At 56.7% G+C, this 27,650-nt stretch overlaps 2 protein-coding genes across 6 annotated transcripts in view; one reads left to right on the forward strand and one right to left on the reverse strand.

Annotated features, from left to right (window-relative positions):
- The first annotated feature begins 5,606 nt into the window (after positions 1-5,606).
- TP53I11 (tumor protein p53 inducible protein 11) lies at positions 5,607-23,444 on the forward strand. Of its 3 annotated transcripts, XM_037838698.1 has the most exons (8): positions 5,607-5,673; positions 16,468-16,543; positions 17,380-17,528; positions 18,098-18,156; positions 18,392-18,440; positions 18,788-18,884; positions 20,381-20,482; positions 21,026-23,444. In XM_037838698.1, the coding sequence occupies exons 3-8, from the start codon at positions 17,400-17,402 to the stop codon at positions 21,157-21,159; spliced, it is 570 nt and encodes a 189-aa protein (XP_037694626.1). In that variant the 5' UTR covers positions 5,607-5,673; positions 16,468-16,543; positions 17,380-17,399; the 3' UTR covers positions 21,160-23,444. The 3 variants fall into 3 exon arrangements, with proteins under 3 accessions (XP_037694626.1, XP_037694627.1, XP_037694628.1); XM_037838699.1 differs by lacking the exon at positions 5,607-5,673 and having other exon boundaries at positions 16,468-16,567; XM_037838700.1 differs by lacking the exons at positions 5,607-5,673; positions 16,468-16,543; positions 17,380-17,528 and having other exon boundaries at positions 18,117-18,156; positions 18,788-18,807.
- The window catches only part of TSPAN18 (tetraspanin 18), a 199,161-nt gene continuing 194,951 nt past the window's right edge, over positions 23,441-27,650 (reverse strand). For all 3 annotated transcript variants that reach the window (XM_037838694.1, XM_037838696.1, XM_037838697.1), the window contains one exon: positions 23,441-26,483. In XM_037838694.1, the coding sequence (XP_037694622.1) occupies positions 26,436-26,483 (48 nt within the window). In that variant the 3' untranslated portion in view covers positions 23,441-26,435. The remainder of the gene's footprint in view (positions 26,484-27,650) is intronic.

Here is a 27,650-nt window from a genome sequence, read left to right on the forward strand (position 1 = left end):
TAGAACACAGATTGCTGCCTCTTTGACCCCCTCCCTGGAGAGGACCCAAGTGGGGCCGAAAATTTGCATTTATAACCCGTCCCCCACAACCATGGTTTGTTTGAGAATGACTTCTCTAAAGCAGTTTATGAGAGAACTGGAATCTGTTTGGTATATGTTTCCATGGGCCTCACAGGTGACTCCTGCCCCCACACTTGGCAGATTGGGGAGGGCATGGAGCAGGGAGCCACCCTGTCACATGAGGATGCTTGGGCAGCAGCACAGCCACAGTCATCTGCCTGGCCTCCAAGCCTGACCCCACAGCTTTCTAGTGTGAGACCTTGGGCAAGTTATATAACTCAGTGGGCCTCAGTTTTTCCATCTATAAAATGGGGCTAAAAGTGATACCAACTTGGTAAGATTTGTTAAGATTAAATACATGTAAAGCCCGGAGACTAGGGTCTGGCACATAGTTAGGATTCAAGAAAGCTGTCTCTTGAGATGATGATAAAGTCCCCTGGGGTGTGGTATCCATGCAGTCCAGGTACCCTATCATAAGGAGGGAGAGAGGTCAGGAGCTGGCCACAGCCCCAGCTGGCCACCCAGGGTCCAAGGCCCTGACCCCACTGCCCAGAGTGGCTCTCACTGTGAAGAGATTCTAGGGGTCATCCAAGTCCATGTCTGTGCACAACTCCCTCACCGCCATCCCCACCCCTCAATAGCAATTATTTTTTCGGCCAGGGCTCAGCTCTTTGAGAGAATCTGGACCTAGAAAGAGACCCTTATATGGCCAGCAGAAGGGTCAGCTGTGCCCATAACGGACAGTTCATATTCTGTCTGAGTTTGGGAAGCTGTCCCCTCCAGCATAGGCACAGAGCAATGGGCAACCTGGATGGAGTATACAAGGTCCCCAAATATCCCCCACTCTCCTGGCTGGTCAGGGGCAGCTTTCCTGCAGACAGCCACATGCATCCCTGTCCCGCCCCTCCCCTCACTGCCTGTGCCACACATTCCCTCATTCATTGTGTCCATGAAGATTTATTGAGCACCTACTGTGAGCCAGGTTCTGAGCCCAAGGTTTATAAGTACAGTCTCCATACTCCAAGTGGCCTGTGTGTCACATGACTTTCCTCTTTCCATTTGTCAGATGAAGAAATGGAGGCTCAGGGAAGCTGAGTAACTTGTCTAAGTCCACAGAGCTAGCAGAGGATTAGGGTCTTGAACCCCAATCCAGGATGGTCTAATTCCCAAGTCTGGATCTTACCTGCCCCCTTGGACCTCCCCACCTTCAGAAGTGGGAAAGGGCTGGCTGTTGTCCTCTGGCTTCTTGCTTTCGGGAGGCCTAAGCCATGTTGTTTCTTCTAACCCACCTGAGTCCCCCCCAACCCCCCCCCCCCCACAGGTGAGCTGCTTGATATTTCATGGCCCTGGAACAGCAACAGTGGCGGTAGGGGTGATTCACAGCAGGACAGGCAGGCAGGAAGAGAGGGGCAGGCAAGGGGCCTGGCCAGTCTCCCTTGGCTGGGGGCAGGCCCAGGAAGCCGGGTGGGGGTGAGGCTGCCTGTCATGCTCCCAGCCGTTCCTCCCAGTCCACAAAGCTGTGCTCAACAGGGACTACCAAGGATGGGGAAGAGAGCCCCAAAGTCCTTCTCACCAGGCATGTTCACATGGAAGAAAGCTTCGGAGAAAGTAAGTGGAAACCAGGAAGTGGAACTGGAAGGAATCGTGAAAGCCCAGCTCCTCTGCCTCACTCTTCTGACCTGGGGCAGAGGCCTTTCCTGTCGCAGTGCCAGCTAACCCTGGCTTGGCAACTCTCACCCCAGAGCTACCTTTTACAGTTTGCAAAGCACAAGCACCTCCCCTGAGGCTCGCCCCTCTTCTTCTGGGCTGCCTAACAATATCACCACTGGCAACAAGGGCTTCCTATGTGCCTGCTCCATCCTAAGGGCTTTAAATGCATCCTCTCTGCTAACTTTCCAGTAACTCCTAGGAGGCGCTAACCCCATTTTACAGATGAGGAAACTGAGGCTCAGAAGGAAATTACTGCTTCATAGTCCCATAGCCAGGATCTGAACCCAAGTCTGTCAGTTCTCAACCCCCTGGACTCAACCACAATGGGCCTCAGATTCCATCCTCTTCCTCTACATACCCCCATCCCTGGAGAGGGGGTCACTGCTGAGACCTCTAGCCCCAAAGATTTGAGGCCCCTCACCCAACCTCTCTCCTCCTGTTTCCCTGGTGCCATACTTGTCTCACCACCAGCATCTTTGAAATGCAATTACAGTACCCCTGCAGTCTTCCCCAGGGAGATGGACTCCCTAAATGATTTCAGACCTCAGACACAGGCAGTCCCTGTCCCCACCCCACCTTCCAGCACCTGCACTGGTGCATGCCCAGGTGCCCAGGCACACTCATACACACTCACTCACTCACACATGGGTACAGAGGCAGTGCCACTGCCCCTGCTGAGGGAGACGGGCAGATGGAACCCCAGCTGCTCCCAGGCTCCTGTGGGAGGCTCCCCAGCTCCTGGCTCCATCCCCACCCTCACCCTCCTGGGGGCTTTGAGAGGAAACATTTCACAATGTTGAGATGATGAGAATAACAGTAATGATAATAATAGGAATCAGCATTTTCAGTTTGCAAACCTTTCCCAGCAAACACTTCCTTGAGGCTTACCAGCTCTGCGAGGCACGTCTTTTTATATTTCCACTTTTCAGACGGTGCTGCCGAGGTCACGTGGCCAGTTAGGGGCGTGATCCGGGTCCAACCCCATTCTCTTGCCCTCTCAGTTAACAGTCCATCTTCTTGGCAGCTCATGTGCCAAGCACCTATTCCTGCCTGGCATCGGGGGTACACTACACACGCTTAAATCTCACAACAGCCCAGTGAGGCCAAGATCATTATTATCCCCATCGTAAACGGGAGGTATCTCCAAGAAGTTAAGAATAGCTTAGAATGGCTGTCTAAGGATTATTCCCCAACTAGATGCACTTCACTTTAGAAACGTGTTTAGGAAGGAAGAGAACAAGAGCCTCTGATGGGTGCTTCAGGGAAAATGGATGCAGGGGGAATGCATAGTCTCCCCTTTCAGCCCCGGAGCACTTTCTCTGGGCTTGTCCTATGATGGTGATCTGCTTCTCATGCTGCTCTTGACTGAGTACACACCTGTCTCCCTGGAGGCTGTAAGCCAAGGACAGAGACTGTGTCCTGTTCACCCATGGGGCCCCAGCACCCCGCATCTTGCCTGGCACCCAAGAAGGGCACAGTCAAGACTATCTCCTTTGTGAAGGATGGTGGGCAGCCTTTTCCCAGCCTGCAGTCCCAGCCCAGCGGAAAGGCTTGGGAGACTGAGAGAACACAGAATCAAGATACCCAGAGCTCAAAGGTTATCCACACCAACCACCACCTACTGCATGAATCCCTCCTCTAGCATCCCTCATCAACTTTTCCCCTACTTCTGCTTGCATGCTGCTAGTGAGAAGGTACTCACCACCATTAAGGCAGCACATTCTATGTCACAGATCTTGGAAGGACTGTTACAAAGTCCCTCCTATTGATCTAAGGTCAGGCTACCTAATACTTCCAGTCACTTCTAGTTCTTCTTCTGGTCCTTGGGGTCACACCAAGGTGAGCATGCTTAGTGTCTCCAAGTCAGGCTGGTGCCCTCCGTTCAGCAATCCAGAGCCCTGCATGCTGGGAAGGCAGAAGAGAGAGTGACATATGAATTCAATATTCCAGTGTGACCCAGCTCTGTTTAGGCAGCAAGCTGAGGCTCAGAGTTGTTGTGAAGACAACTACAGAGCCAGAATCAGGGAAGATCCTGGGTCTTTATTTCCACTCAGCACATCTAGGAACAATCCTGATCTGGAGTCACGTACTTCCACTCATTAATTCATACAATACTGTTACTTGTCAGGTGCTGGGCTGGGTGCAGCAATACTGGCACTGTAGGCCACAGTGGTATGTGCGCATCAGAGTTTAGTCACCGAGCACTTACTATATGCCAGGAACTGTGCTATGGGTTTTTACATCCGTGGAAAAGTCTCAGCTTCTCCTGCCCAGTCCCAGCTCTGTCTGAAGAGTCTGGCTGGCTCTGTTGCTCTCAGTGCCTGGCCACAGTCAATTAGTGTTAGCTGCTGCTATTCACTAAATCTCCACAACAACCCTAGGCGGTTCGCACTACTGAACCATTTTGTAGAGGAAGAAACTTGATACTGAGAGGTTAAACAATTTGTCCAAAGCCACTAAAGGCAGATTCTGGATTTGAACCCAGGCAGTTTGCATCCAGAGCTTGTGCCATGAGTCCTTAGTGAACTGGTGGAGAAAGAGCTCAGACCAAAATGCTCACCTAGCTAGATACATGGAGCACTCATCTCTCTCTGCCCTATTTACTTATCTTGTGAAATAGAGCATGCCAAGCCTTCACACACACACACACACACACACACCCATTCCCATTTTGAGCATCAGACAAGAAGGCAGTTTTCCAAGGAGGGTGCAGATTGATGGGAGTTAGGGTCCGGGGAGAGTACTTACTGACCATGTGGGTTTGAAATTAACCCAGAATTGTAGGGAGGGGGTGCGTGTTATTTGAAGGAGCCTGGTTCAACATTAGGGACAGCCTGGCAGGCTCCCAGCCTCCAGGACCCTCCACCCTCCTTCTCTTCCCACTATCCTTACACCCCAGATGTGCAGAGATAAAAGGTGTGACAACTGTGGTTCCCTGCCAGGCATCCTGGAGCCCTGATAAAATCTTAGTCCCTGGACAGTGCAATTTACAGCAACATTCCCGAGGTTATTTATAATTTAGTGTGGAGGATGGAGAAGAAGGGGTGGAGGGGATCACGTTACGTGGCAAAGTCCCACCAAATAGGGTGTTCCAGGAAGTGGGGGCTTAGGATGGAAGCCCGATGCTAAATGAAATACAGTTAACGACCACCATCGGTTAAATAGGGCGAAATCAGACCGACCTCAGACAGCGGTTGTGAGAACTAGGTTAATACGCGTTAACTCGCTGAGCACCCGGTGCCAGACACCAAACAGGCGCGCGGCCTCTGTTGTAACTGAGTTACTACACACTTGGGTATCACTACCAACCAAAGCAGTCCCATTTTACAGCCCGGCCTAGCCCTGGGGATTACCGCAGTGATATTTTTAAGACAGTGTGGTCTGGGGGTGCTGGAGGTGTTGATACTCCAAGGAAGGGGCGCAGTCTTCAGAACTTGCCGAGAAACTCTTTCTAGGCAGCGCGGAGCGCGCAGGTTCTCGCTGCCCTGTTTTGATTCGTAAGCACCTTCTTCTGGGGCGTGAGGGCGCCCCCGGCAGGCATTCTCCAAGAAAGCCCCGGCTGGGGAGCCCGGGAGCGCAGTATCCACCACTCCCCTCCAACCCCCACCTCCCGCCCGCTCCCGCGGCCACCCTCGGGGGCGAGGCAGCCCGGCGCGTGGGAGGGGACGGCGCGCCATTGGCTTCTGCGCGGAACCGAGAGGAGGGACCAGCGCGGGCGGCCAGACTCGGGTAAACCCCGGCCGCGTAGGGTGCCGCGCGCACTCGAGCCCTGCTCTGCCCTGCTCTGCCCTGCTCTGCCCTGCCCTGCCCGGCGCGGGCGGCGCGATGTGAGGAGCCCGAGGGCCGGACCGTCCTTCTGCCCGCCAGCTCCGCGCAGCGCCGGCGCCGGCATGTACTAGGAACGTAAGTTCTGTTCGCCGCCGCGGCGTTGGAGCCCCGCACTTTCCCCTCCTGCCGCACGCCGGCCGGTGCCTGCGCAGCGCGGCCCAGCGCGGTTCCTGGGGCCGCAGGGACTGCTTGGGGGGCAGTTAGGACCCCGTGCGTGCGGCCGGGCGCCCCAGGATCTCTCGGCACCGGCAGGTTCCGCCGGGACCGGAGATGATCTCTCCGGCTTGCCAAGGCGCTGTCCCGCAGACCCTTCTGTTTCTGTCCTTTGTACTCCCCTTGGTTGCCCTTCCCCATGACTCGGTTTCCCTTTCCCCCCGTCTGTTCCTCCACTGTGTCGTCTCTCTTGCATTGTCTGTTTTGCCCTCGGCCTCCCCCTCTCGGGCTTGCGCTCCCAGCTCTGAGCAAAAGAGACACAGAGCGAAAAGCAGTTTCTTTCTCTCTGGGGTCCGACTCTGTCCCTCCGTCTCGGTTTCCTGTCCCTTCCCCCCTCCGTCTCTCCCCGCTGCCCCCCGCCATTGTTCCCGGGTCTAAGGAGTGCGCGGTATAAACTTGCGCGCCCCCGCCTCACCCCCGCAGGCAGGCGAACGGAGGTGGCCGAGTTCCCGCTGCCCACAAGTCTGGCCTGACCTCCTGGTTCCAGGCGGCGGGGGCGGGGTGCTGGGTGCTGGGGGTGGGGAGGGCCACAACCTGGAGCTCCCCGCCTGGGGATCCCAGCCCTCAGGCCCCTGGTCTCCGAAAGTGGGTGAGTGTCTGGAGCCGGGAGATAAGGAACAGATTGGAGGGGGAGGGGCAAGGCAGGATGAGACCCCTCCCGCCCCCAGGCTGCGGAAGAGCCGCCAGAAACGGTGGCTGCGACTAACCCCAGTTGGAGACGGGGCACAGGTGGCGAGAGAGAGAGAGACTCCCCCCACCCCGCGCCCCGCAAGCCGCGCGTGTAGCAGGAAGAGGGCAGCGTGGGGCTACTGGCCCGGCACTGGGAAGGCTGGGCCCCCCCTGCCTTGGTCAGAATGCCCCCACCCGCCCCGGGAGCGATCAGGGTCTGGAGGAACAGTTCGAGTCCCCGGCTCCACCGCCGCCTGCGCGCTTGGTCCGCTGGCTCCCCACTAACCCAGTCCCAGGCTGCAGCCGCCTCCTCTCCGCCCTGGGAGAGGGGGTTTCTCTGCGGGAGCGGTGGGGGCGGGGCAGGAGCAGGGCGGAGGCGGAAAACCCCAGGCCGCTCCAAAGCCCTGCGCTGGCAGCCAAGGCTGCGTCGTCCCCCGGTCCGACCCCCCTCGTCACCCCCGCCACTTCCTGGTTCATTTTCTTCAGACAAAGTTTTCTTCGTGGGACCTGCCTGAGGAGAGAAGGCCCCGTGGCTGCAGGGCTGCCCACCCCAACCGTGGTCGCTCCTGGGCCACCCCTGGCAGCCAGGGGAGACGGACCATGGCCCTCTTCCTGCAGCCGGCAGACCCCAGAGGTCGTTTTCTTGAAGAGCCAGGAGGAGGGGCACTGTCTCCTTAACCACAGCTGCACACTCAGTTCTGACAGACTCAGCCCAGTGGGAGGAGGAAAAGGTTTTCCTTGCTGGATTGTTAGGAAACAAGATATTGGGTATTCTGCAGCCCTCTATTATTCCATCTGTAAAATGGACTGCCTGGTCCCTGCGTTCCCCTCCGTCCACAACATCCTGAGAGACAGCCAGCCTTTCTTCTCCCCTGCCCACATGTCCTCAACTTCCTCATCCTTCATCCTTTAAAGCCCCTTCACCCATGCCTGGCTGTCACCACCTGCTGTCACCACCTGCTGGTTCCACCTCTCTGGCCAGGTGGCTGCATGGCCCTGCCTCCAGGCCCCTTGCCCCCTATGCTTCCCCAACCCCACATTCAGCAGTGCCACCCCTCTGCTAGAGGAAGGGCCTGCCCCTGCCAGGGGTGGGGGGAGTGAGGGGGTGAGGTGGGTGTGGAATTAATAGCAACCCCTGATAACTTACGCACTCCTGGACTGTTCTTTACTTTCACTGAACAAAATGTGAGCACTGTGCCAAAAAGGACTTCTGAGCAAAGTGCCACGCATGGTTCCAGGCACTGGGAAGACAGCTGTGAATGCAGTAAGAATTCTTGCCCTCATGGAGTGGACATTTAAAGCAGGGGAGGCAGACTAGTAAAATAAACAAGCAATTTAAACAGTGTACTGGGTGGGGTGAGGTGTTGCGGCTGGATGTGGGGGTCTCCATTTTGCAGAGTGTGGTCAGGGAGCCCTCCCTGAAGAGGTGACTTCTGAGCTGAGACTTGAGGGAGGTGAGAGTGAGCTGTGCAGGCCAGCTGCAGGAAGGAAAGATCCTGCAAAGGGAATAGCTGGTGCAAAGGCCCTGAGGCTGGAGTGTGTCTGGCAGGTTTGAGTAACAGCCAGGAGGCCAGTGCAGCTGGGGTGGAGCAAGGGGGTGGGGAAGAGATAGGTGGGAAGGGATGAAGTCCCCTCATTTTACAGGTGAGGGAAGCAATGCTCAGAAATGGTATATTAGTCACCCCAGGACACAGCCAAGGAGTGGGAGCAGGGTGAGGTGCCTGGTGTTCAGGGCACTTTTCCCGTACCCTGCATCTCAATCAATCAGCACTGGCTTCTTCCCTCCCGGGGCCAGGCCTGGCTAAGTGCCAGGGACATGGAGGTGCACCACCCCGGGGTAGTGCCCCCAAGGGAACGTGTCTCCTGGGACCCATTCCTAGCCCCCTCTCCAGGCTTGCCCTGCCCGCCTGGCAGGAGTGCACTCGAGAACAGCGTCTTCCTCTTGACCCAAAATGACCCTTGTTCTCTCTCTTCCTGCTTCTTTCCTACAGCCAGCCCCTTCTAAGCACGCTTTCTGTACCAACATGTAGCCTGTTTCTGGAGCTGGTTTGGTCATAGGGGAAACTGAGGTAAAAAAAACCAAGTCACCAATTCTGAGTATAACAGCAGCAACATTTCTTATTGAGAGGTTGGTACAAAACAGGTAGTGTTCTAGGTGCTTCTTGTGCATCTTCTCATTTGTGAGGTAGGTGTCATTATGACATCCATTTAACAGCCTAGGAAACTGAGGCACAGAGAGGCGGAGTCACTGATTTAAGGCCATGCAGCTAGGAAGTGGTAGAGTCAGGATGCAAGCACAGGACTTTTGAGTCAGGACCTACTCCTTTAACCACCAAGCCAGAGTCCCAAACCCTGGGGGAGATGATCGGTCTTGGACTGTGGTTCTGGCGCATCTCATCCTGGGAAAAGTACAGGGTGCTTCCGCCTGCCCCCTCCGAGGACAGTTCACCACTTGAATCTGAAAAAGTTGGCTCAAAGTTGGGGAGCATCCCTTCAAGGAAATTCCCTTCCCTTCCCCTCCTCCCTGCTCCAAGTTCCTGAGGGGGCGGGAGTTGGGGGTTGTCTCTTGCACAAGCCCTGGATCCGGAAGCCAGCTGTCCTCAAGGGCCCTGACATGGTCACTCCTGGGTGGAAAGGGACAGGGATTCTCATGTGCCCCGCCCTCTGTGTGTGACACTGGGCTGGGGAAGACCCTCTCCGTGACCTTCCTTCTGAATGGTGATGGGACAGAGTTCAGAGGCTGGAGCCCCCGCTGTGTGCACTGCAACAGCTTCAGACCCCAGGCAGGGACCCCCCGGGGATGTCTCCCCTTTATGCCCCTTTCCTGCCCTCACCCTCTCCTCTCAGCAGGGAGTGTTTATCTTTTGTCTGAGAAGTCTCAGATTTGTTTGTTTGTTTGGTGTGAGTTTGGGCTTTCCTCTGCCTTTCTGGTAATTGAGTGCATTCAAGAGAATTTGGTAGAGCAGTAGAAAGAGCAGCGTGTGTACTCACTGAGGCAAAGAGAGCTGTGGGGGGGCCTCAGGGGTGGGCAGCTGGAGTGAGGGCCCTGTGTGGGGAGCAAGAGGCAGGATTTGGAAGCCCAGTCACAGATTTCAGAGCTGGAAGGGGCCCAAGTGACCAGACTCCTGTTTTTTCCAAAGGGGACACGGAGTCACAAAGAGGGGCCTCAGTTGAGCAGTGATGGCAGAATCTGGCTGACCTCAGCTGTCTTGTCCCCCAGCCCAGTGACTCAGGGCACACAAGGTCCCCCTTTTGGGGCCAGCTCCCAGGGCCCAACCCCCCATGGTTTGTGTTCCTGGAGGTCCTATCCCAGGGGCGGGGAACCTGACTTTGTCACGGGGTGGGCTTGGCGCAGCATTGCCGGGATTTGCCTCATGCACCCTGCCCGCCCCCACCAGTTGGCCCCTTTGTCGTCCTCAGCAGTATGGAGGACGAGCCCAGCGGTGATGCTTGGATGATGAGAGATGGGTGACGCAGCCCCGCCTCAATTGGCTTGCGTCTCCTGGAGAGACAAGTCTGACTAAGGCGGGCTTGGCGGATGGAAGCATTTCGCTCTCCAGGGACGAGGGATGCACCAGCTGAAGGCAAGCCCGCTGGAGCAAGCCAAAGGCCCAGCCGCTCAGCAGCCTCACCTCTGCTTCCTCCCTCAGCCCCAGGGCCCTGAGAACCCCCTGGCCAAACCTGCTTTGCACCTGGGACTTTCTGGTTTAGCTCTGACCCTCCTGACAGCCTCCTCGACCTTATCACCCCCATTTACCACTGAGGCTTTGAGCTGAGCTGATACTTGAACACAGACCCCTTTAACCCCAAGCCCCTTACAGCCCTGGAGATGTGGAGTTCCCTTTGTCCAAGGACCCAGGCTGTCCCAGATAGGGACCCCAGGGAAGCTGACGCAGGCTCCAGACCCTCTCTCCCCCACATCACCCCCACTCTGGGGCCCACCTGCAGGTTCTCTCCCTGCTTCCTCTTCTCTCTGGCCAGAGCCCCAAGGCTTGTTGCTTACTGCCCCCCTCCTTGGGCTGCCCTGTCCCAGACCCCATTTCCAGCTATTTTGCACCAGTGTGATAACAGAACAATGAATCTTGCAGCCCTTTCCAGGTTTAGCTCCAAGGGAGGCTGGACTCCAGGGAGGGGTTTAGATGCTGGCAGCCTTTAAAGTGTAAATCTAGTTGGAGAGATGCAATGGGGTAAATGGCTTTGAGGGGGGTCAAGTTCACAGACACCTCCTCCTCCTTCCCACCCCCCCCCCCAGCTCCTTTCAGGATGTCCAGTTAAAGTACAATTAACTTGGGAGGGGGGGGTGATAACACGGCCATTCTCATAGGGTTGTGGTGGGGATTAGAGGAGGTTTCTGGCCAGGATGTGCTTGGCTCCCCTTCCATGCCACCCCCCAGCCCTGGGGCAGGTGCCCTTGGGGGCGCTGTCATCACCAGATGGGCAGGGACAGGCACCCACCCCTCCAGCATAGTCTTGCTTGAAAAGGAAGCTGTTCCTTGGCTGCGATGCTCAGCGGCTGTGACTCTCCCCTGAATCACTGGGAGGCTCAGCAGTTGGTGGGTGTTCTGGGCCCCAAGGCCCCTTCCCTCCTGCCCCCTCTCCCTGTCGGCTAGGTTCCCAAGCCAGCCCCCATGGGTGCAGTAGTCTCCATGTGAGGGACAGCTCTGGTCCATCCATTTCTATGGAAACCAAGCTTCTTGGGAAGGTGACATGGGTGGGGGAGGGTCCTCCAGTCTCTTCATGGGAAGATGTCCCAGTCCCCGTCCCGTGAATATTATTAATTGCTGTCCTTTATGGAGCACATCCAGGTGCCAGGCTCCTCAGCTGCATTTTCTCATTATTTCTCATCACAGTAGTCTGGATTAACAGATGAGGAGTTGGAGGTTCAGAGAGAGGTTAAGTAACTTTGCTGAGGTCACACAGCAATTAAGAGAAAGTTGGGATTTGAGCCCAAGCTCACCCAGTCATTAAGTTTGTATCCTCTGCAACCCACAATGTCACACACTCCCTACCCCCGATGCTTCTTTCTCTTGACCAGGACTCTTCCTCCTCACTGCATGGAACTTTGCTTGGCCTCTGTCCAATCCTGACCCCTCCTTGGCCTCCCTGCCCCTGGGGACTATTGGGAGCTCTTCCCTGGCATCTTCCTTAGAAGCCACTATAGATGGGGAGCTGGGAAGGGTCTGTGGGGAGTCATACCTTGGCAGCAGAAGGGCTTCTCAAACCTCCCACCCCACCCATAACTCACTGGTTTGGGCGACAAATATTTGTTGAGCTCCTATTATGTGCCAGGAACATAGACAAAGACATAGAATAGACAAAACTGAAATTCCTGACTGTGGTGCTTTCTAGTGATGGCTGGAGCTTTCTGAGCCGGCAGGGTGATGTTGGCGCCCCGAGTTCTCATCCAGTTTTTTAACCCCTCCCCCACTTCCTGCCCCCTCCCCCCGTAAGCAGGCACCCTGCCTAGAGTGCTTGCACCCACTCTCCTGGAGTCTTTCAGAACCCCCTAAATCAAGCACTGTTGTAGGGTTCCCATTGTACCCAGGGCCAGGAGGGGAAATTGCTGCCCAAGGCTACCCACCTAATAGGGGCAGTGTTGGAGGCCAGCTCTGCCCTCCTGCAAAGCCCTTTCCCTGCACTCCAGGGCCACCAGCTTGCCTGGGACCCGGGACAGACCCTGCCCTCCTCTGGGCCTCCTTGGCTGCCCTGTAAAGTGTGTGAGGGAGCAGAGCCTCCCCTCGGGCCTGCCGGGTCCAAGGGTGCCTGACTCGGAGTGTGCTAGGAGGGGTGGGGAGCCTGGTTCCCTTAGCCCGACTGGCATGTGGTCCGCCCGTGTGGCCGGCGTGCCCAAGGCCTGGGCCCCGGGGAAGTTCAGGACGAGCACGGTCGCAGGCTTGCCAACAGCACGGCCGCAGCCTCGGGGAGGATAAGGCTGGACGGGGCCAGCGGCGCTGAGACCCCTCATCAGATTCCAGAGGAGGAAGAGGGGGTTGTGCCGGGGTGCAGAGGATGGCCTTGAAGAACTGGAGGGCTAGGATGGGGACAGTGGAGTGGCAGGGAGGGCCTTCCCGCCAGGGGAATGGTGTGGGCAAAGGTTCAGAAGGGGGAATAGCTGTTGAAAGGACGGTGATTTGCTGGCTCAGTTGGGGAGTTGTGGGATGTGTGGTCAGGGGGTTTGGCCAGGAATGGAATATCGGGGGTCATGAACTCAGGGCTGGGGGGGCTGCAAGCCATGTTCTCCCTACTCCTTGCTTGGCAGTTCCTTCCGCCCCACGCCCCACCAGCCTCTGGCAGCCTGGCACCCGGGGGAAGCCCTGGGGGCCCTTCAGAAGGCAGCTAGGTCAGGAAAGGAAGCGTGACAGCCCGGGCACACAGGCTTTTTCCATTGTGCACAGCTGAATGAAGAAGGGGGGGTGGAAGGAGCAGCCCGGCCCCTCCCTGGGCAGGGTGCTTTGCCCACAGGCACCTCCACGCACCCCTCTATCCACCAGCAGGACCACAGGGCGGGTTTCTCATTACCCCATTTCGGGGGTGAGCTGCCCAAGGCCGTGCGGCTGCCAAGAGGGCAAAACTAGGAGTGGAACACAGATCTGGCGGCCCCAAAGCCAGAGCCAGGCCAGGGAGCAGGGGCTGGGCTGGGGGAGGCATTCTGTGTCCTTGCTGTGCAGGCGTGTGGGTACTGTCAGCTTAAAATGGTGCCAGGCCTCAAGGAAGCACCCGGTGTGGCTCCGGGCACATGTGGTTTGCCTTGGGAGTGGGGCATGTCGAGAGGGTAGCGGGGTATCTATGAGTAGTGGAGCTGCCTGCTTGCCAGCCTCCAGCAGTTTTCCCGTCCTAGGAGTGAAGAAGAGACGGGACTTGGTGCTTGGAGCAGATAGCTGTGCTCGGGGCGGGGACTTCTCTTCCCTGGAGTGAAGGTTCAAGATCCTAGGGAGGCCATAGGGGCCCTTTGTGGGGGATGAGTTCACTGTTGGGGCTGGGCTCTGCCTGGGGGCCACAGTGGGTCCCACCAGCCCCTGGTACTTGGTGGCTGTGCTTGCAGATAACACTTGTCCTTCCCATGAATGACGCTGGATGCCACATGGAGCTCAGGACACTGCAGTCCCACTTCACGACCCACCCCCAGCACCCTGACCCTCCAGCCTGCCTCCCCCATGCTTCTGGCACAACTGGCACTCTCCATGCCCCACAGCCTCTGCTTTGCAAGGGCAGCTGCTGTTGGCCAGAGGAATGGGCTCAAGCCTGTGGTGCGGAGGGGAGCACCGCTTGGTGGTGGCGGTGGTGGTGTCAGCATTGCCAGTGCTTGGGAGCCTCCCACCCTCTGAGCTGGGGTCCCTGATACAACTCAGGCCTGGGGGCTATGGCTCGAGTTCCAGCCCTGTGTGGTGGGACAGTTCTGGGGGCTTTGCCCAAGGGGGCAGACAAGATAGAAAATTCTAGTTTGGCCCCTCTCCTGATTGCTGCAGCCCCCACCTCTATCCCAGAGCCACTGCTGCATATGAGTTGGGTAGGTGGGGCTCTGCAACTAGTAATTGCTCATCTTCATTGGGCACACTCCACGGCCAGGCACCACCCCATGCCCTCATAAAGAGGGCATCTTTCATGCTCACAACATTCCTGAGATGGGACCTCTTATTTTCCCAACTACAGTAAAGGAGACAGAGGCCCAGAGAGACTAAGTGATTTGCCCGTAGATACAGCTTAGAAGTGGGAGATCTGGGAACCCAGAGAGTCTGAGGTTAGCAGTTAAGCTCTGAACCATTGAGCCTTCCGGCTTTAGCAGTTAGCTGGTACTTGATACAGAGGTGACTGACTATTGTTCTGTTTTTCCTTAGACCAGCCCCAGGGGAAAAGTAAGGGCTGTTATTCCCATTTCTCCAGGGCTCAAAGAGGAAGAGTAACTTGCTGGACTCGGTGGTTAACAGATCAGCCTCCTCCTCCCGACCGGAGCTGTGAGCCCCTTAAAGGCAGGGCCCTGACCACTGGGCACCTGGCTCACAGCAGCTCCTCACAAAATGCTCTTCATTTAAATGTGCAAGTGCTGTGCTGGGTGCTCTGATCAAGGTTGTCTTTTTATCTTGTCCCAAGATTCCTAGAAGGTGGTGCTTACAGCTCCATTTCACAGATGGGGAAACTGAGGCTCAGAGCAGTGAGACAATTTGGCCAAGGTCACATGACCAGCAGGGGGTGAAGCAGGACCGAACCAGATAGCATGGCCAGCCTGGGTGTGGAAGGGCTTAAAAAGCCAGGGGACCTATTAGAATGGGTAGAATAAAAAGAGCAACCATACCAAGTGTTGGCGATGACATGGAGGAACTGGAATGCTTATGTGTGGCTGGGGGCGGGCAGGGGGATGCAACATAGTACAGCCACTCTGGAAAACTGGCACTTTCTCTTAGAGTTAAACACACATTTCCTGTACAGCCCAGCAATTCCACTCCTGGGTTTTGCCTTCAAGAAGTGAAAACTTCTGGTCATGCACAAAAAAACATGTAAACAGATGTTTATAGCAGCTCTGTTCATAATCGTCAAAAATGGGAAACACCCCAAATATCCTTCCATGGGTGAGTGAATAAGCAAACTGGTACATCTAGGCCTTGGAAAACTACTCAGCAATCAAAAGGAATAGATTATTGATGCATACAACAGCTTGGATGAATCTTAAAGGGGTCATGCTGCATGAAAGAAGCCAGTCTCAAAAGGCTCTATATTTTGTTTATATGACATAATTGAAAACACTATGGTACCTGTGACCAGATCAGTGGTCAACAGGTTTCTCTGGGGGGTGGGAGGTGGGGGGTGGGCCTGGTGCAGCATGAGGGAGTTCTTGGGGGTGATGAACTGCTCAATATCCTGATTGGGAGGTGGTGATGATGTGAGTCTATACATGTGTTTAAATTCATAGCACCGTGCAACAAAAAAAAATCAGTTTTGTTACATGCAAGTGAAAAATAAAAATCAAAGGCCAAAGGGGAGGCTGGTAGAGGAAGGGTGAGGGCCAGGCAGGGCCCGGTGCTTCCCTTGCTGGTGGCAGGTGAGGAGGGGGAGCCCTCGACTTTCTCAGCAGTGGCTAACGCTGGCTTTTGTGGGTGGCCTCGGGCAGGTCTGCCTGGCAGCGGGAGGGACGCTTGGCTAATTATAGCTTCTCTTTGCACCCAAGAGAAGGTGGTGGCCTTTGCTCCCGGGCCCACACAGAGCAGTGCTGTGAAAGCCCGGCTTCCCAGGGCAGGGACATGGCATGTTGACCTCGTGCCACTTCCCTGGGTGTCAGGACTCTGCTTTCCTCAGTGCCCCCAGCGGTTCTCCCAGTACCTGTGGGCACGTGTTGGGGCCAGGGTACAGCTACCCCCATTTTATAGGTGAAATAAGGCCAGGGGCTTAGGGCAGCCATTTGGCCTGGACCTCAACCTTCCTGAAGGCCTCCGACATAGACTTTTGCTGTTATTTTCAACCGTGAGCTGCTGTACGACTTCCCCAGTTTATCCAAAGTCTAAGGCCACGATTTTCAAATACCCCAGCTCTGTTAGCTTTATTTTCAGCTCTAATGTTTACTTGTTGGGTGCTTCATTTTGTTTTAAGACCCTGGGGGGTTCGGGAACTGGGGATGTCCCGGGGACATCTCTGCACCCCGCCTCTGGCAGCCCCAACCAGGCTTGGGGAAGAGGGGACCTGCCCGGGCCACACAGCGGTGAGGCGGGCACCCTGGATGGAGCTGGGTCAGAGGCCTCGGCAGGGAGGGCCAGGAACCTCCTGCTCAGTCTCTGGGGCCCTCTCTCCAAATGCGGATCGTTTCCCTGCCTCACCAGAGGGTGGTTGTGAGTGGAAATGGGGTACTGGGAGAATGCTGTTACTCAATCCGATCTGTCCGACCTCGTTGGGCTTGGTTTCCCCATCTGTAAAAGGGGTGATGTAGCACCATCCCTCAGGGTGCTGGGATTAAAGGACCTCGTGGTCCTTCTCCGCTGAAGCTCCATCTCCTCCGTTTAGATTTTGTTCTGCGTGAGGGTGAGGACTGACCAGCGGTTCATCTCTGTCTGATACCTGGTGCAGTGCCCAGCAAACAGTAGGTGCTCAAGTCCTGGCCGAGGTGGGCCTGGGGGCTGCCTGTGGATTGGGGGACTTTGCGGAGGATCCTGGACAAGCATGGGGTGGGGGGGTAGAGGGATTAGTGGGGGACCCTGATGGCAGGGAGGGGTGCGGCTCAGCAGGGGCCTGGTCTGCCTCCCCAGAACCCCACCAGCACCCTTGGCATGTTTCCTCTGGCCCAGCTGGGTCCTGCAGCCACCCCCCGCCAATTTCCTCAGTCCAAGCAGGTTTGAAGGAGTTTGTTGGGGAGATGTGGGGCAGAAGGGGGCCTTGCTGGTTGCAGCGATTGTCTTGCTAAAATTTCAGTGGTGGGCCTGGACCCAGAACTAGAGTCCCCGCCCCAGGCTTGGACAGGTCCTTCCCTCTCCTAAGTTTGTTTGCACCCACGACCCCTGCCCTTCGTTCTTCCCCCCAATATCCCCTCCCTGGCCGTCCCACCTTTTCCTAAGCTTGTACACTTCTCCTGGGCCATCGGAAAGGCTCCCTCCAGCCTGGGCGTGTGCGGTGTCCACTTAGCCAGCTGGATGTTGACCTTAGGAGCATTTGCCCCACCCATTCTACAGCTGAGGAAGCTGAGGCAGAAAGGGGCGTGGCCTGCCCAGCGTCACTCAACTGGGCGGTTGCAGAGCTGGGTCCTCAGATTCCTGGGCAGGGTTCCGGCTGATGGTCGTTAGGGGTGGGGGCTCAGCAGGCCCTGGGGTGGGGTCTGCGCCCTCCTGTGGGACCCATCCCCTGAGGTCTGGGAGAGTCTGTGCCCTGGCAGCCGGCACAACCAGCGGCCTGAGGCCGGTGTCTCCCCTCACTCCTCTGCAGAGGCCGGGCTCACGGACACGATGGCGGCCAAGCAGCCCCCACCTCTCATGAAGAAGCACAGCCAGACGGACCTCGTGAGCCGTCTGAAGACGCGGAAGATACTGGGCGTGGGCGGGGAGGATGATGACGGCGAGGTGCACCGCTCCAAGGTGGGCCTCCGGGCAGGGGCCGCGGGCCGGCCTGCCATTGTGGGGAGAAAGGTAGCTGAGGCCCCATGCAACTAAAGATGCCCGGATTCTAGCTTATTTTTCTAGAAATTTAATGACGATGTCAGGGGAATAATAGTAATGAAAACAAAAGAATTAATTAGAATTAATTGAGTCTTTGATAACATGTGCCAGGTATTGCATCAAGTATTTCACAAGCATTATTTAACCTCGCTGACTCTGGACAAGTAGATACAATTATTACCCACCGTATAGATGAGGAAACTGAGGCTCAGATAGCTTAAATGACTCATTTGAGGCCAGAAGGGGCAGAGTCAGGTTCAAGCTCACGTCTGGCAGACTGCTGAGCCTGCATTTTTGTCCCCCATGTTTTCAGCTTCCTTTACACCCCAGGGTCAGGGGGAGGCAGGTGCTGGGGCAGGTGCAGTGTGGGCCCCAGCCTGGATGGTCCTTGGTCAAACAGAGGTGCCCAGGTAGATCCCTGGGCATGCCAGGGAGCTCTGAGAGGAAGGGTGGACTGGACGTGGCCTCTGACCCCTCTGTGTCTACAGATCAGCCAGGTCCTGGGCAATGAAACCAAATTTACTGTTCGGGAGCCTTTGGGCCTCAGGTGAGCATTTAACTATGCTTTGTGGGATGGGGGGGACCCTGGGGGTTGTGGAGTGGGGAGCTGCAGAAAACCTCTCACCTCATTCTGTCTTGCCCCTGGATCATCTTGCTTTTTGATTCCGTCCTGTTGTATCACCTAACATTCTTGGTTGGAGAGGGGCAGGTTCCCTGGGGTCTGGGGGTGGCAGTGGGGGCTTGGCTGTGACCTTCCTCTCCACACCCACTCTCCCCTCCAGGGTTTGGCAGTTCGTGTCTGCTGTGCTGTTCTCCGGCATGGCCGTCATGGTGAGCCCCTGCCACCTGGCCCTGGGTCTGGCTCCCCCTGCCCTGCCCTGAGACTTGGCTGCCTCTTACCACACTGAGGCCCCAACCCTGGGCCCTGCTCCTGGCACCGATCCCCTCCCGCGCCCTGCCCTGGAGTGTCCTAGATTCCCTGGTCTTTTCCCGACTCCTTGCTCCGGGGAGCCCCAGAGCCTTCTGTCCTGGCATGGAGGGGCTGCCAGTGCTGGACTGCCCCAAGGATGCCGGCCTTGCCCCTGGGGGAAGGAGGAGGTCCAGGGGATGTTTTGACAGTGCGCCCCGCCAAGCATCCCCAAGAGCCGGACCCCTGAGCCCTCTCCTGCTGTCCGCAGGCCCTCACCTTCCCTGACCAGCTCTACGATGCGATCTTTGATGGAGCAGAGGTGACCAACAAGACCCCCATCCGCCTCTATGGCGGTGCTCTCCTCAGTGAGTGTGGCTGGGTGGACTCGGGGGGAGGGGGTGGACAGCTGGTTGGATGCAACCAGGGCCGAGGGGGCACCGAGGCACCTCTGTCTGTGCAGGGGGCTCCCCTTCCTTTCCCTGGCTAGAGGCTGCAGCCCCAGATCCCAAGCACCCTTAGCTATTTGTTTCTCCTGGGCCTGCACTGCCATCTCGTGGCTGTTAGCAGAATGCATACAGTGGACTGGGCTGTGTCTTTGCCCATCATCTGGGACTAGCACTTACTGAGTGCTTGCTGTATGCTGTGCACCGTTCTGGGCATAGGGGTACAGAGATGAATGAGGTTCAGGCCCAGCCCTCCCTGGCCTCACAGCCTAGATGAGGCAGAATCCACATACCGTCTGCAAAACCCTTCCTATCTACTCCATCTTTATTCTCAGAGCTACTGCCTGGGTTCAGGCCCTCCCAGGCCTCTCCTTTGAACCACTTCTATTTCCTATCTAATATGAGTTGCCCATAGTGCCTGTTAGCAAGCTGATTATAGCTTTTAGAACTCAGCACACAGGTCATCTCCTTTCCCTTCTCTAAAACATTCTATGGCTCCCTGTTGCTTGCAGAATAAAGTCACAGCTCCTCCACCTGATATTCAGGATTCTTGGTGGATCCAGCTTACCTTCCCAAGCCTATCCCCCCATGTCCCTCAGTGGGTCGTGGACTCCAACCACAACTGATGATACTTTGTCCCCAGTTTCAAAAGGCCCCCATGCCTTTGCACACACCATTCCCCAAGTCTTGTATCAATTGCACTTCTACTCAACCTTCAAGAGCCAGATCAACTATGTCTGGGGCAGGGGGTGGTAGGGATTGGGGTAGCAGGTGGTGGGGGTTAGGGCAGCTTCAAGCACATCACCTACACAGTGGGAGAGCTAAATTTATGGGTCTAGGTTTATTGAAATAAAATGAGAACATATCTAGTGTTCAGAGCCAGCAGACCATGGGACTCTGAATAAGCTGGCCTGGTAGAGGCCAAGTTGGTGGTTATTCCACTAAATATATGGTTGCCTCCCTCCCCCCAGGGTTTTATTTTTTTAAGTGGTTCCTCAGTGATCTTGGGTTTACTGTGTCCAGGAGTCCATGTGCAAACAAAATACGATTATAGGATCAGGTAACCTATTAACTCATAGCCTCCATCAACAAGATTGTACAATGACCAAACTGGATATGGGCAGGAAGTCTGGAGCCCAACATGCCCATTCCACAGAGGAAGAGACTGAGTCCCAGTGAGGGGAGGTGACTTGCCCCTTGTCCCGTAGTGATTTGGAAATAATGGGAGCCAGGAGGACTTTATTGGCTGAAGCAGCAGAGTTGAACCTGGAGGGGGCAGGGTGGGGACTGATAGGTTTTGATTTGAGGAGGTGACTAGGGGCCAAAGGAAGATGGAACAGGTCCCCTCTCCCTGCCCCCAGGGGTGGGTGGGTCCAGGCAGCCCCTCCCCACAGCCTGCTCTTTGTCCCCCACCCTAGGCGTCTCCCTGATCATGTGGAACGCTCTGTACACGGCCGAGAAAGTCATCATTCGGTGGACGCTGCTCACGGAAGCCTGCTACTTTGGGGTCCAGTTCCTGGGTGAGTCCTGTGGTGCAGTGAGGGGGGCTGATGGCGGTAAGGGGGTGCCAGCAGGGCTGTTTTGCCCCCAGCCTGCCAGCTCCAGCCATTTGGATTTCTAGAAGTGATGATGATCTATTCCAGGGGATAGGGAGGGCCCAGGGGAGGGGCAGGTGTGGCTGTGCTTACCTGTACTTACCTGTGCACCTTCATGTCTGCACACCTCTCTGCTCACGTACCTGTCTTTTCCTGAGCACACACATGCACATCCACAGCATCACACCCTCCCGTACACATGTGCACCGCAGCTTCCCACCACCCATTGCTCGCTCACATACTTGGCACATTTAGACCACACAGTCTGTTGTGGTATGTGCCACATGGGGGACATCAAAACAAAAATGCCCCCCTCCTCTAGCTGGCAGGACCACCTGGCTCCGAGCTGTTCACTGAGGTGGCCACACTGGGGCTTCCAGCTCTGTTTGGCATGTCTTGGTAGGGGGTGAGGGCACATCCCCTCCTCTGACCTCTGACCTCTGTTCCATCCTGGCCTTTCTCCCACAGTGGTCACTGCCTCGCTAGCTGAGACAGGCCTCGTGTCCCTGGGGGTCCTGCTGCTCCTGGCCAGCCGCCTCCTTTTCGTCGCTATCAGCGTTTACTACTATTACCAAGTTGGCCGAAGACCCAAGAAAGTCTAGCAGCCGCCGGGCCTTGGCCCCCGCCGATGCCTGGGGCAGGGTGGCACTGGGGCCTCTGTTTCCCTTTGGTTCCTCGAGGGCAGGAAGGACCCTGCCCTGCCCAGCACCTGGTGGGCAGGGGCACAGGCCTTCCTTTCCTCCTCAGGCTCCTGGATGCTGTGCTTTCCTGGGCTTTCAGTCCCAGATGCTGGTTTGTGGAGGCACAGGGGTGTTTGCTCCCCAGTTCTCTGCTCACACAGTGACACCTCCTTTTCTTGGGTCTCTTGGTCTTCAGATCCCCTCAGTGGGCATTGAAAGTCTTGAGTCGTGGGGGTATTGGGCAAAGTCAGGGGTCGAGCCCCTCTGCCAGGAAGCCCTCCTTTGTTTTGAGAGAAGGGCTTTTGTCCACACCTGGAAAGCCTGAGAACTTGACCCTGCAGCCCTACCCTTCAATCTGGGCCCTCCCACCATAAACACACACACACACACACCCCTTCCCATGGCCCCGCTGCAGGCTGAGGAGGCAGGGGTGGGCCCTCTTTGACTTGGCACATCCCTTCCAGCCTGTCTGAGGTTGGGCCACCCAACCTGGGCCCCCCAGGCCTGGCCCACCCCAAGCTCTCCTGAGGCCTCAGTTCTAGGCTGCTTTGCCTCTAGGGCTGCCTCTGCCCCAGGCCCCCAAAGGGAGCCCCCTCCCTCCCACCAGCCTGGTCCAGAGGCTGCCATCAGATACATCCACAGGCCCTTCTGGGCAAAGGGACACACAAGTCACTCCAGCCTGACGCTCCTGTAAGTGACAGGGCTTGGAGATGGAGGAAGAAAAGCAAGAGGCCTTGGTGTTTCCTTGTTCCTTGGAATCCCCTCTAGGGCCTCACGACCACCTGGCTCAGCCCTGCACCCCCACCCAGGGTCCCCTCCCCAGGGGGCTGTCCTCTGGATCTCCGTCTTGAGTAGGACTTGGTGGCCCGTGGCCCAGCAGGGGAAATCAATAGAAGTGTCTCAGCAGGCTGGCTCCTCTCGCCTGCCCCCTCCTTACTGGCGGCCCTGTGGGGAGGCCTGAGACGGGACCCAGCAGCCCACCAAGAGTCCTTGACTGACAGCAGACCCCCTGCCTACTCCCTGCAGGCCGCAGCCAGCGTGGCCCCATAGCCCATGCTTCTACCACTCGGGTGCCCACCTCAGCAAAGGCAACCCCATGTTCTGGGGTGAGGGGTGGAAAGAGGCAGCCCTGGGTGCCCAAAGCTGCTTCCTTTGTCGGAACAACAGGGAGTTGAGCAAGATGGCCCTCAGGTTCAATCTAGCTCTGGCTGCTGCCCAGGGTGGCCTCTACCTGGGGTCCTGACCAGGGAACTTGTCCTGCTCACATGCTTCTGCAGCCACACACCCAGTGATGTGGCCTGTGCCCGGCTGGGTGGTGGTATCACCCCTGTCATGCAGACACTGGGCCCAGGCTGTGCCGCAGGAAACTGGCTGAGCTGCAGTGGGAGCCTGGGCTCTAAGAAAGGGCTCTGCTCTTTACTGGTGTCCATCTCTTACCACTTAAGTTTGTTTGTGTGTGTCCCCAGAATCCCAGGCCCCTGTTGCTGAGCCCTGGGCAGGCCAGGCACCCAGTGCTTTCCTTAGGGGAGGTGTTGACTGCCAGTGGGCAGAACCCCCACCCCTGGAACATAACACCCCCTCTGAGCCATGGCCTGTAAGGTCTGGCTAGTTCTCTAATAGGTGAGGGACGGTTTGTCCTCCCCAAAGCCACTGGACATGCACAGTGGGTAGATTCCACCCGAGGGGGCAGGCGGGGGCGGGGGAAAGCATGGGCTTTGGAGTCAGGCCCTGTATTTGGGAATGTTCTGGGCTGAACCTGCCAGGCTGCTGTTTTCTCAACTGTGTCCAGGTTCTGGTGGAAAGATGTGCTTGTAGAATGCCACACTGCTTAATGAAACACGAGTGAGGCCTTCGGAGGGGCAGGCTCTCAGGAGAGTGGATCAGTTAAGGCCCAGAGGACAGACAGCTCATGGCTTGGGGGACATGAAGCAAGGATTCATGGTTGAAAAGGGGAGAGGGACAAAGGGACCCTCAAATCCAGTGAGGACTGCCATGTACGGTCCCAGCTCTCCACTCTGCAGGTTTGGGGACAACCTCTCTCCTCATCCACCCCTGCGACTGGAACCCAGCACCCTCCTTCTGAGCTCTTGTCAGCCCCAGCCTTCGCCCACCCCAAGTCAAGACCATCTTTCTTTGCGGTCACTATTTATTCTTTGTCCTTTTTCTTTTTGTAAGAAACAGTCACAAAAGCCAGTGCAAAACCTTCAGTGTGGGTGTCCTGTTTTATATTACAAAAAACTCCTCTTGTATATAATATAAAAGTGGGGGGCTCACAGGAGATAAACATGATAAATTAGCTCTATCTACGGTAAGGAACATTCACAATTTTCAAAATAGACTTTCAATGTATGACCCACAGAGAAGGGAGGGGTGGGCTCAGTGGGATATGGGGGCGCTGAGGCCACAGCTGGTTTGGGGGATCCTATCTGGGCCCCTCAGGTGAGGGCAGGAGAGAGAGGCAGAAAGTTGGGGAGGGGGGCCCAAGCAACAGACTGGATATTAATGGAGCCCCAGGAGAGGGAATAGCCCCCACTTGCGGCCTGTGAGATGTATCCCCCTTCTCCAAGAGGAAGCAGCTTTGGAATAGGAAATGGGCTTTCAGTACAGGGTGACGCGTTTAACCAACATCTTAAGGTCTTGCCCCTCTTTTTCCCTGCTAGTGGGGTCAGAGGAAGACTCAGTTGAATCCTGGGTGGGAGAAGTGAAGGAGGAGGTCCTGCTGCACCCCAAAGCAGCCAAACAGCTGCTATGAGAGCCTGTTTCTTTTTTTATCGCCCTCTAGGAATGGCCTAAGGCAGCCTGGCAAACAGCTACCAGCCTGGGCTGGTATAGGGAGCAGAGACCGCTTGCTTTCCCTTCCTGGCCTGAGGATGCAATCAGATGGCAAGGGAGTCGGGCTGATTCATTGTTCTTTGATAACTTGAAGAAAACCCTTGAAGATGAGTCTTGGATGCACCCTTGACCCCTTTTCAGCCAGATGTTCCTGCTTCCACCAAGTCTCTCCTCTTCGCTCTTAACAGGAGGGGGTGGGAGAAGAGGCCAGAGGAGAGTGCGTAGAGCCAGACGCTGTGTGCTCTTATGTTGCAAGCCCCAGACTCACCTGGGCAGTGGGGGACTAGATGCGGCCCAGAAGGCTGGGATGCCCCTGGGCTGGAGCCTCAGGCTGCCCATTTTGACCCTGAATCCCACTTAGCCTGGGCTTTTTTTTTTAAATCAGACTCAGATTTGCCTTTCCTAGGAAGCTGGAGCAATGTTTGTGATTTGGGTCTAGAGATGGGCCCTTCTCAGGCTGGGCTGGGCACCAGAGGCAGCTCCTCCTGGCTCCACTGGATGTCCGGCCTTTAGGGAACTCAAGGTTATTACCTATGGAGTCGTCAGGGCATGCCGGTCCAGGGACAATTGGAGAAGACCCAGCTTGGAGGCCAGGATAGGCCCAGGGGGAGGTGGGTGGGCGTCAAACTGAAGCTTTGCAGCAGGCACAGAGCTTCTGGTTGACTCTGAAGGGGGCAGGTGGCGGAGGCAGGGGAGCACGAGCTCCAGGCTGCAGCTTTGACCACCCCCCCCCCCCAGGTGTCTAGAAGGCACAAGGGGAAACTGCCAGTCCCCCAGCACCCTGCAGTGGGACAGTGGAGAGAGAGATGAGGCACGGTGCTGTTCCTTCTATCCCCAGGCCTGCAGCAGACATCACCAATTAGGATCACACTGTCCTCTCCCACCAAGCCCAGGCCACCCCTCGGGCTCCTCAGCAAAGCCGGTGACAGCTGCTCAACAATGATCTAGAATTTGTGGCCTGTGTACATGGAGCTGATGTCTGGTTGCTGAGTGTGTTAATGAGCCGGTGGGAAGACCTCCCCCTGCTGGGCCTGGAGGGAACACCCAGAAATGTGTCGTGGCTGGTGAAGGGACAGGAAACCATGTCACAGCAGAAACAACTAAGATGCCAGGGGGCTCTTGAGCCTGGAGACCAAAGGGCTCACGGCAAGACACTGAATGGGAAGGAGAGCTCAAGTGGGATGCCACGGACGAAACCACAGAAAGACAGAAAGCTCTTCCATGTGTTGAGCTGAGGCCAGAGTCAGAGCTGTTCAAATGCAGAGGGCTGCCTTGGGAGGTAGTGAGTTTCCCGTCCCTGGAGGTGAGTAAGCAGAGGATAGAGAATTCTTGGCAGGGATCTTGTGGAGGACCTCTGAGCTTCGGTTCTGGGGAGGTCATGGTGGAGAAAGCTGGATGAGTTGGGAGTTCCTTCTAGCTCTGGGAGCCATAGAGTTGGGGGAGAACAGGGAAGGGAACGGGGTGGTGGGGAGAGGTGTACAGTTTGGAAAAGAAAACGTGGTATGTGCACACGTGTGTGTTGGTGGGGGCTTAGGGAGAAGTAGGGAGGCCAGAGGAGAACAAAGTCCAGAATTTCCTCAGCTTTAGAGCCAGGAGCAGGTGACACCTGGCCTGCCCTCCTGTCTTCCCAGGAAACCAGGATACTGGGGCCAGGGATGGGTGTGGCCAGCAGATCTGCTGGGACCCACAGAGCCCTGGATGAAGTGACAGGCTGCCCGGAGATGACCCAGGCTTTTGTGACTGTCATGTGTGTGCTGTGTGACTGTGGACAAGTCATACCCCTCTCTGAGTCTTCGAGATCATTTGGTCCAACAGATGGGGGAAGCAAGGGCCCTGCCAGCTGGGCCATTCTTGGATCCAGTGTCTGCAGCCCACTCGTGTGGTCAACTCTATCCCAGAGGACCGGGGATCACGCAGCAGGTTACGAGTCTTCAAGGACATGGTGACTGAGTCTCCTTGGCGGCCCCCTGGGCTTTGCGACTTCTCTCTCTGAGATTTGCTTTTGACTCTTCATTGCCTAAATCCTCATTTTCTTGGCACCAGGTCCTGAAGCTGTGAGGAGACAGGGCCCCGGTTCCCGAGGAGGGCTCCTGGGACTGGTGTTCCTTTGGTCTCCAGTGCTGACTGCATCTTGGGTTCAGGCCCAGGGAACCCATCCCAGAGTCCAGACAAGGGCTACCTCTGTCCCTGTTTTTGTCTTCATTTTGTTTTGTTAAAAAAATAGCTGTTTTCCTCCCGCCCCTTCTCCTGGCCACCCAGGGGACCCTCGCCTCTTCCCCTGGAGCCGAGAGGGCAGGGGTGGGGGGAGGGGTGGGGGTGCTGGGCAGTGGTGGGCGGGCGAGCGCTCAGTCTTCAGGCCACACCCCCTACTGGATGCCGCGGAACAGGCACATGGCAAAGATCATGGCGGAGAGCTGCAAAGAAAGCAGGAGTTGGCTTGTCAGGCTGGACCCAGGGGCAGGACAGGACTGGTGGGATTCCTAACTCTTGTAGGGGCTCGTGGGCCGGGCTGGGTGTGAGGGCAGCAGGTGCTGGGGGGATCATGCAGGCAGATAGTGCTGCTGAGCCCCCACCGCACGAGCCACGCTGTCCCCCCATCTCGTCTGCAGTCTCCACAATGCCCCAGCGGCAGGGTTTTTAGCACCATTTTGCAAATGAGGAAACAGGCTCAGACACCCTGCGTTTGGGGAGAGGCAGAGCCGGGAGTTGGACTCCAAAGCCACGCTCTTCCCCGCACGGGAAGCTGCTCCTGAGATTCTCCCCCGGGTCCCGGCACAGGTTTATTTTGTTTCTTGTTCACTGTTTCTTTTGGCTGGAGGAGTTTTGCTCACCTCTCTATCCCCAAAGCTAGAACAGAACTGGCACATGGTAGGGGCTCGAGATACGTTTTTTGAAAAACTGAATGAAGCTAAGACCCCTCCAGTTCTCCCATCCCCAATTCCAGGAAACAGCTCCAAGCAGGGTTGCCGGGTACAGTGAGAAGCAGAGCAAGGCCATGTTCAAGGTGTCGGGCATTCTGGGGGGCCCCGAAGGCAGCCCTGCAGGGTGGGGGCCGGGAGGCTGCGGATCAGGCTGCCTGACTTAGTTTCCCTGCAGACCGTGGACTGGCTATGCCCCCTCACCCCGAGTGCCCCTTCTTGGAAATGGGGAGCGTTGTCCTGGAGCTGCCAATTTGGGAGCCAGGAGAGGGCAGGAGAGGGGAGGCGGTAGCTCCTCCCCGTGGCTGTCGCACCACCTGGTGGTGGTTGTGAAGGACTGCAGCTGCCTGCCTTTTGAGAGGGCGTGGGGCTCAGACCATCACTGTGAGATTAACAAGTTCGCAGAGGCCCTGACGATCCCACGGAGAAAGGGCCTGATCTAGCAACGGCAGCCCTCCCTCGAGCTGCCTGTGCTTTGGAGTCTCCAGGGGCCTGCCTACCACCATGGCCTGGATGTTTGTTCAGCTGTGTCATCTCCAGAGTGCAGTGATGACTTTCAGGCAGTGGAAAGTCACAGCTAGGCTCACCACCCAGATTCCCCACTGCAGGGGACAGTTTTGGCCCCAGGTTAAGGAAATGGCAATGGGGAGAAGCTGGGGATGC

The sequence above is a fragment of the Choloepus didactylus genome, chromosome 6 (assembly GCF_015220235.1).
Source record: "Choloepus didactylus isolate mChoDid1 chromosome 6, mChoDid1.pri, whole genome shotgun sequence".
NCBI lineage: Eukaryota > Metazoa > Chordata > Mammalia > Pilosa > Megalonychidae > Choloepus > Choloepus didactylus.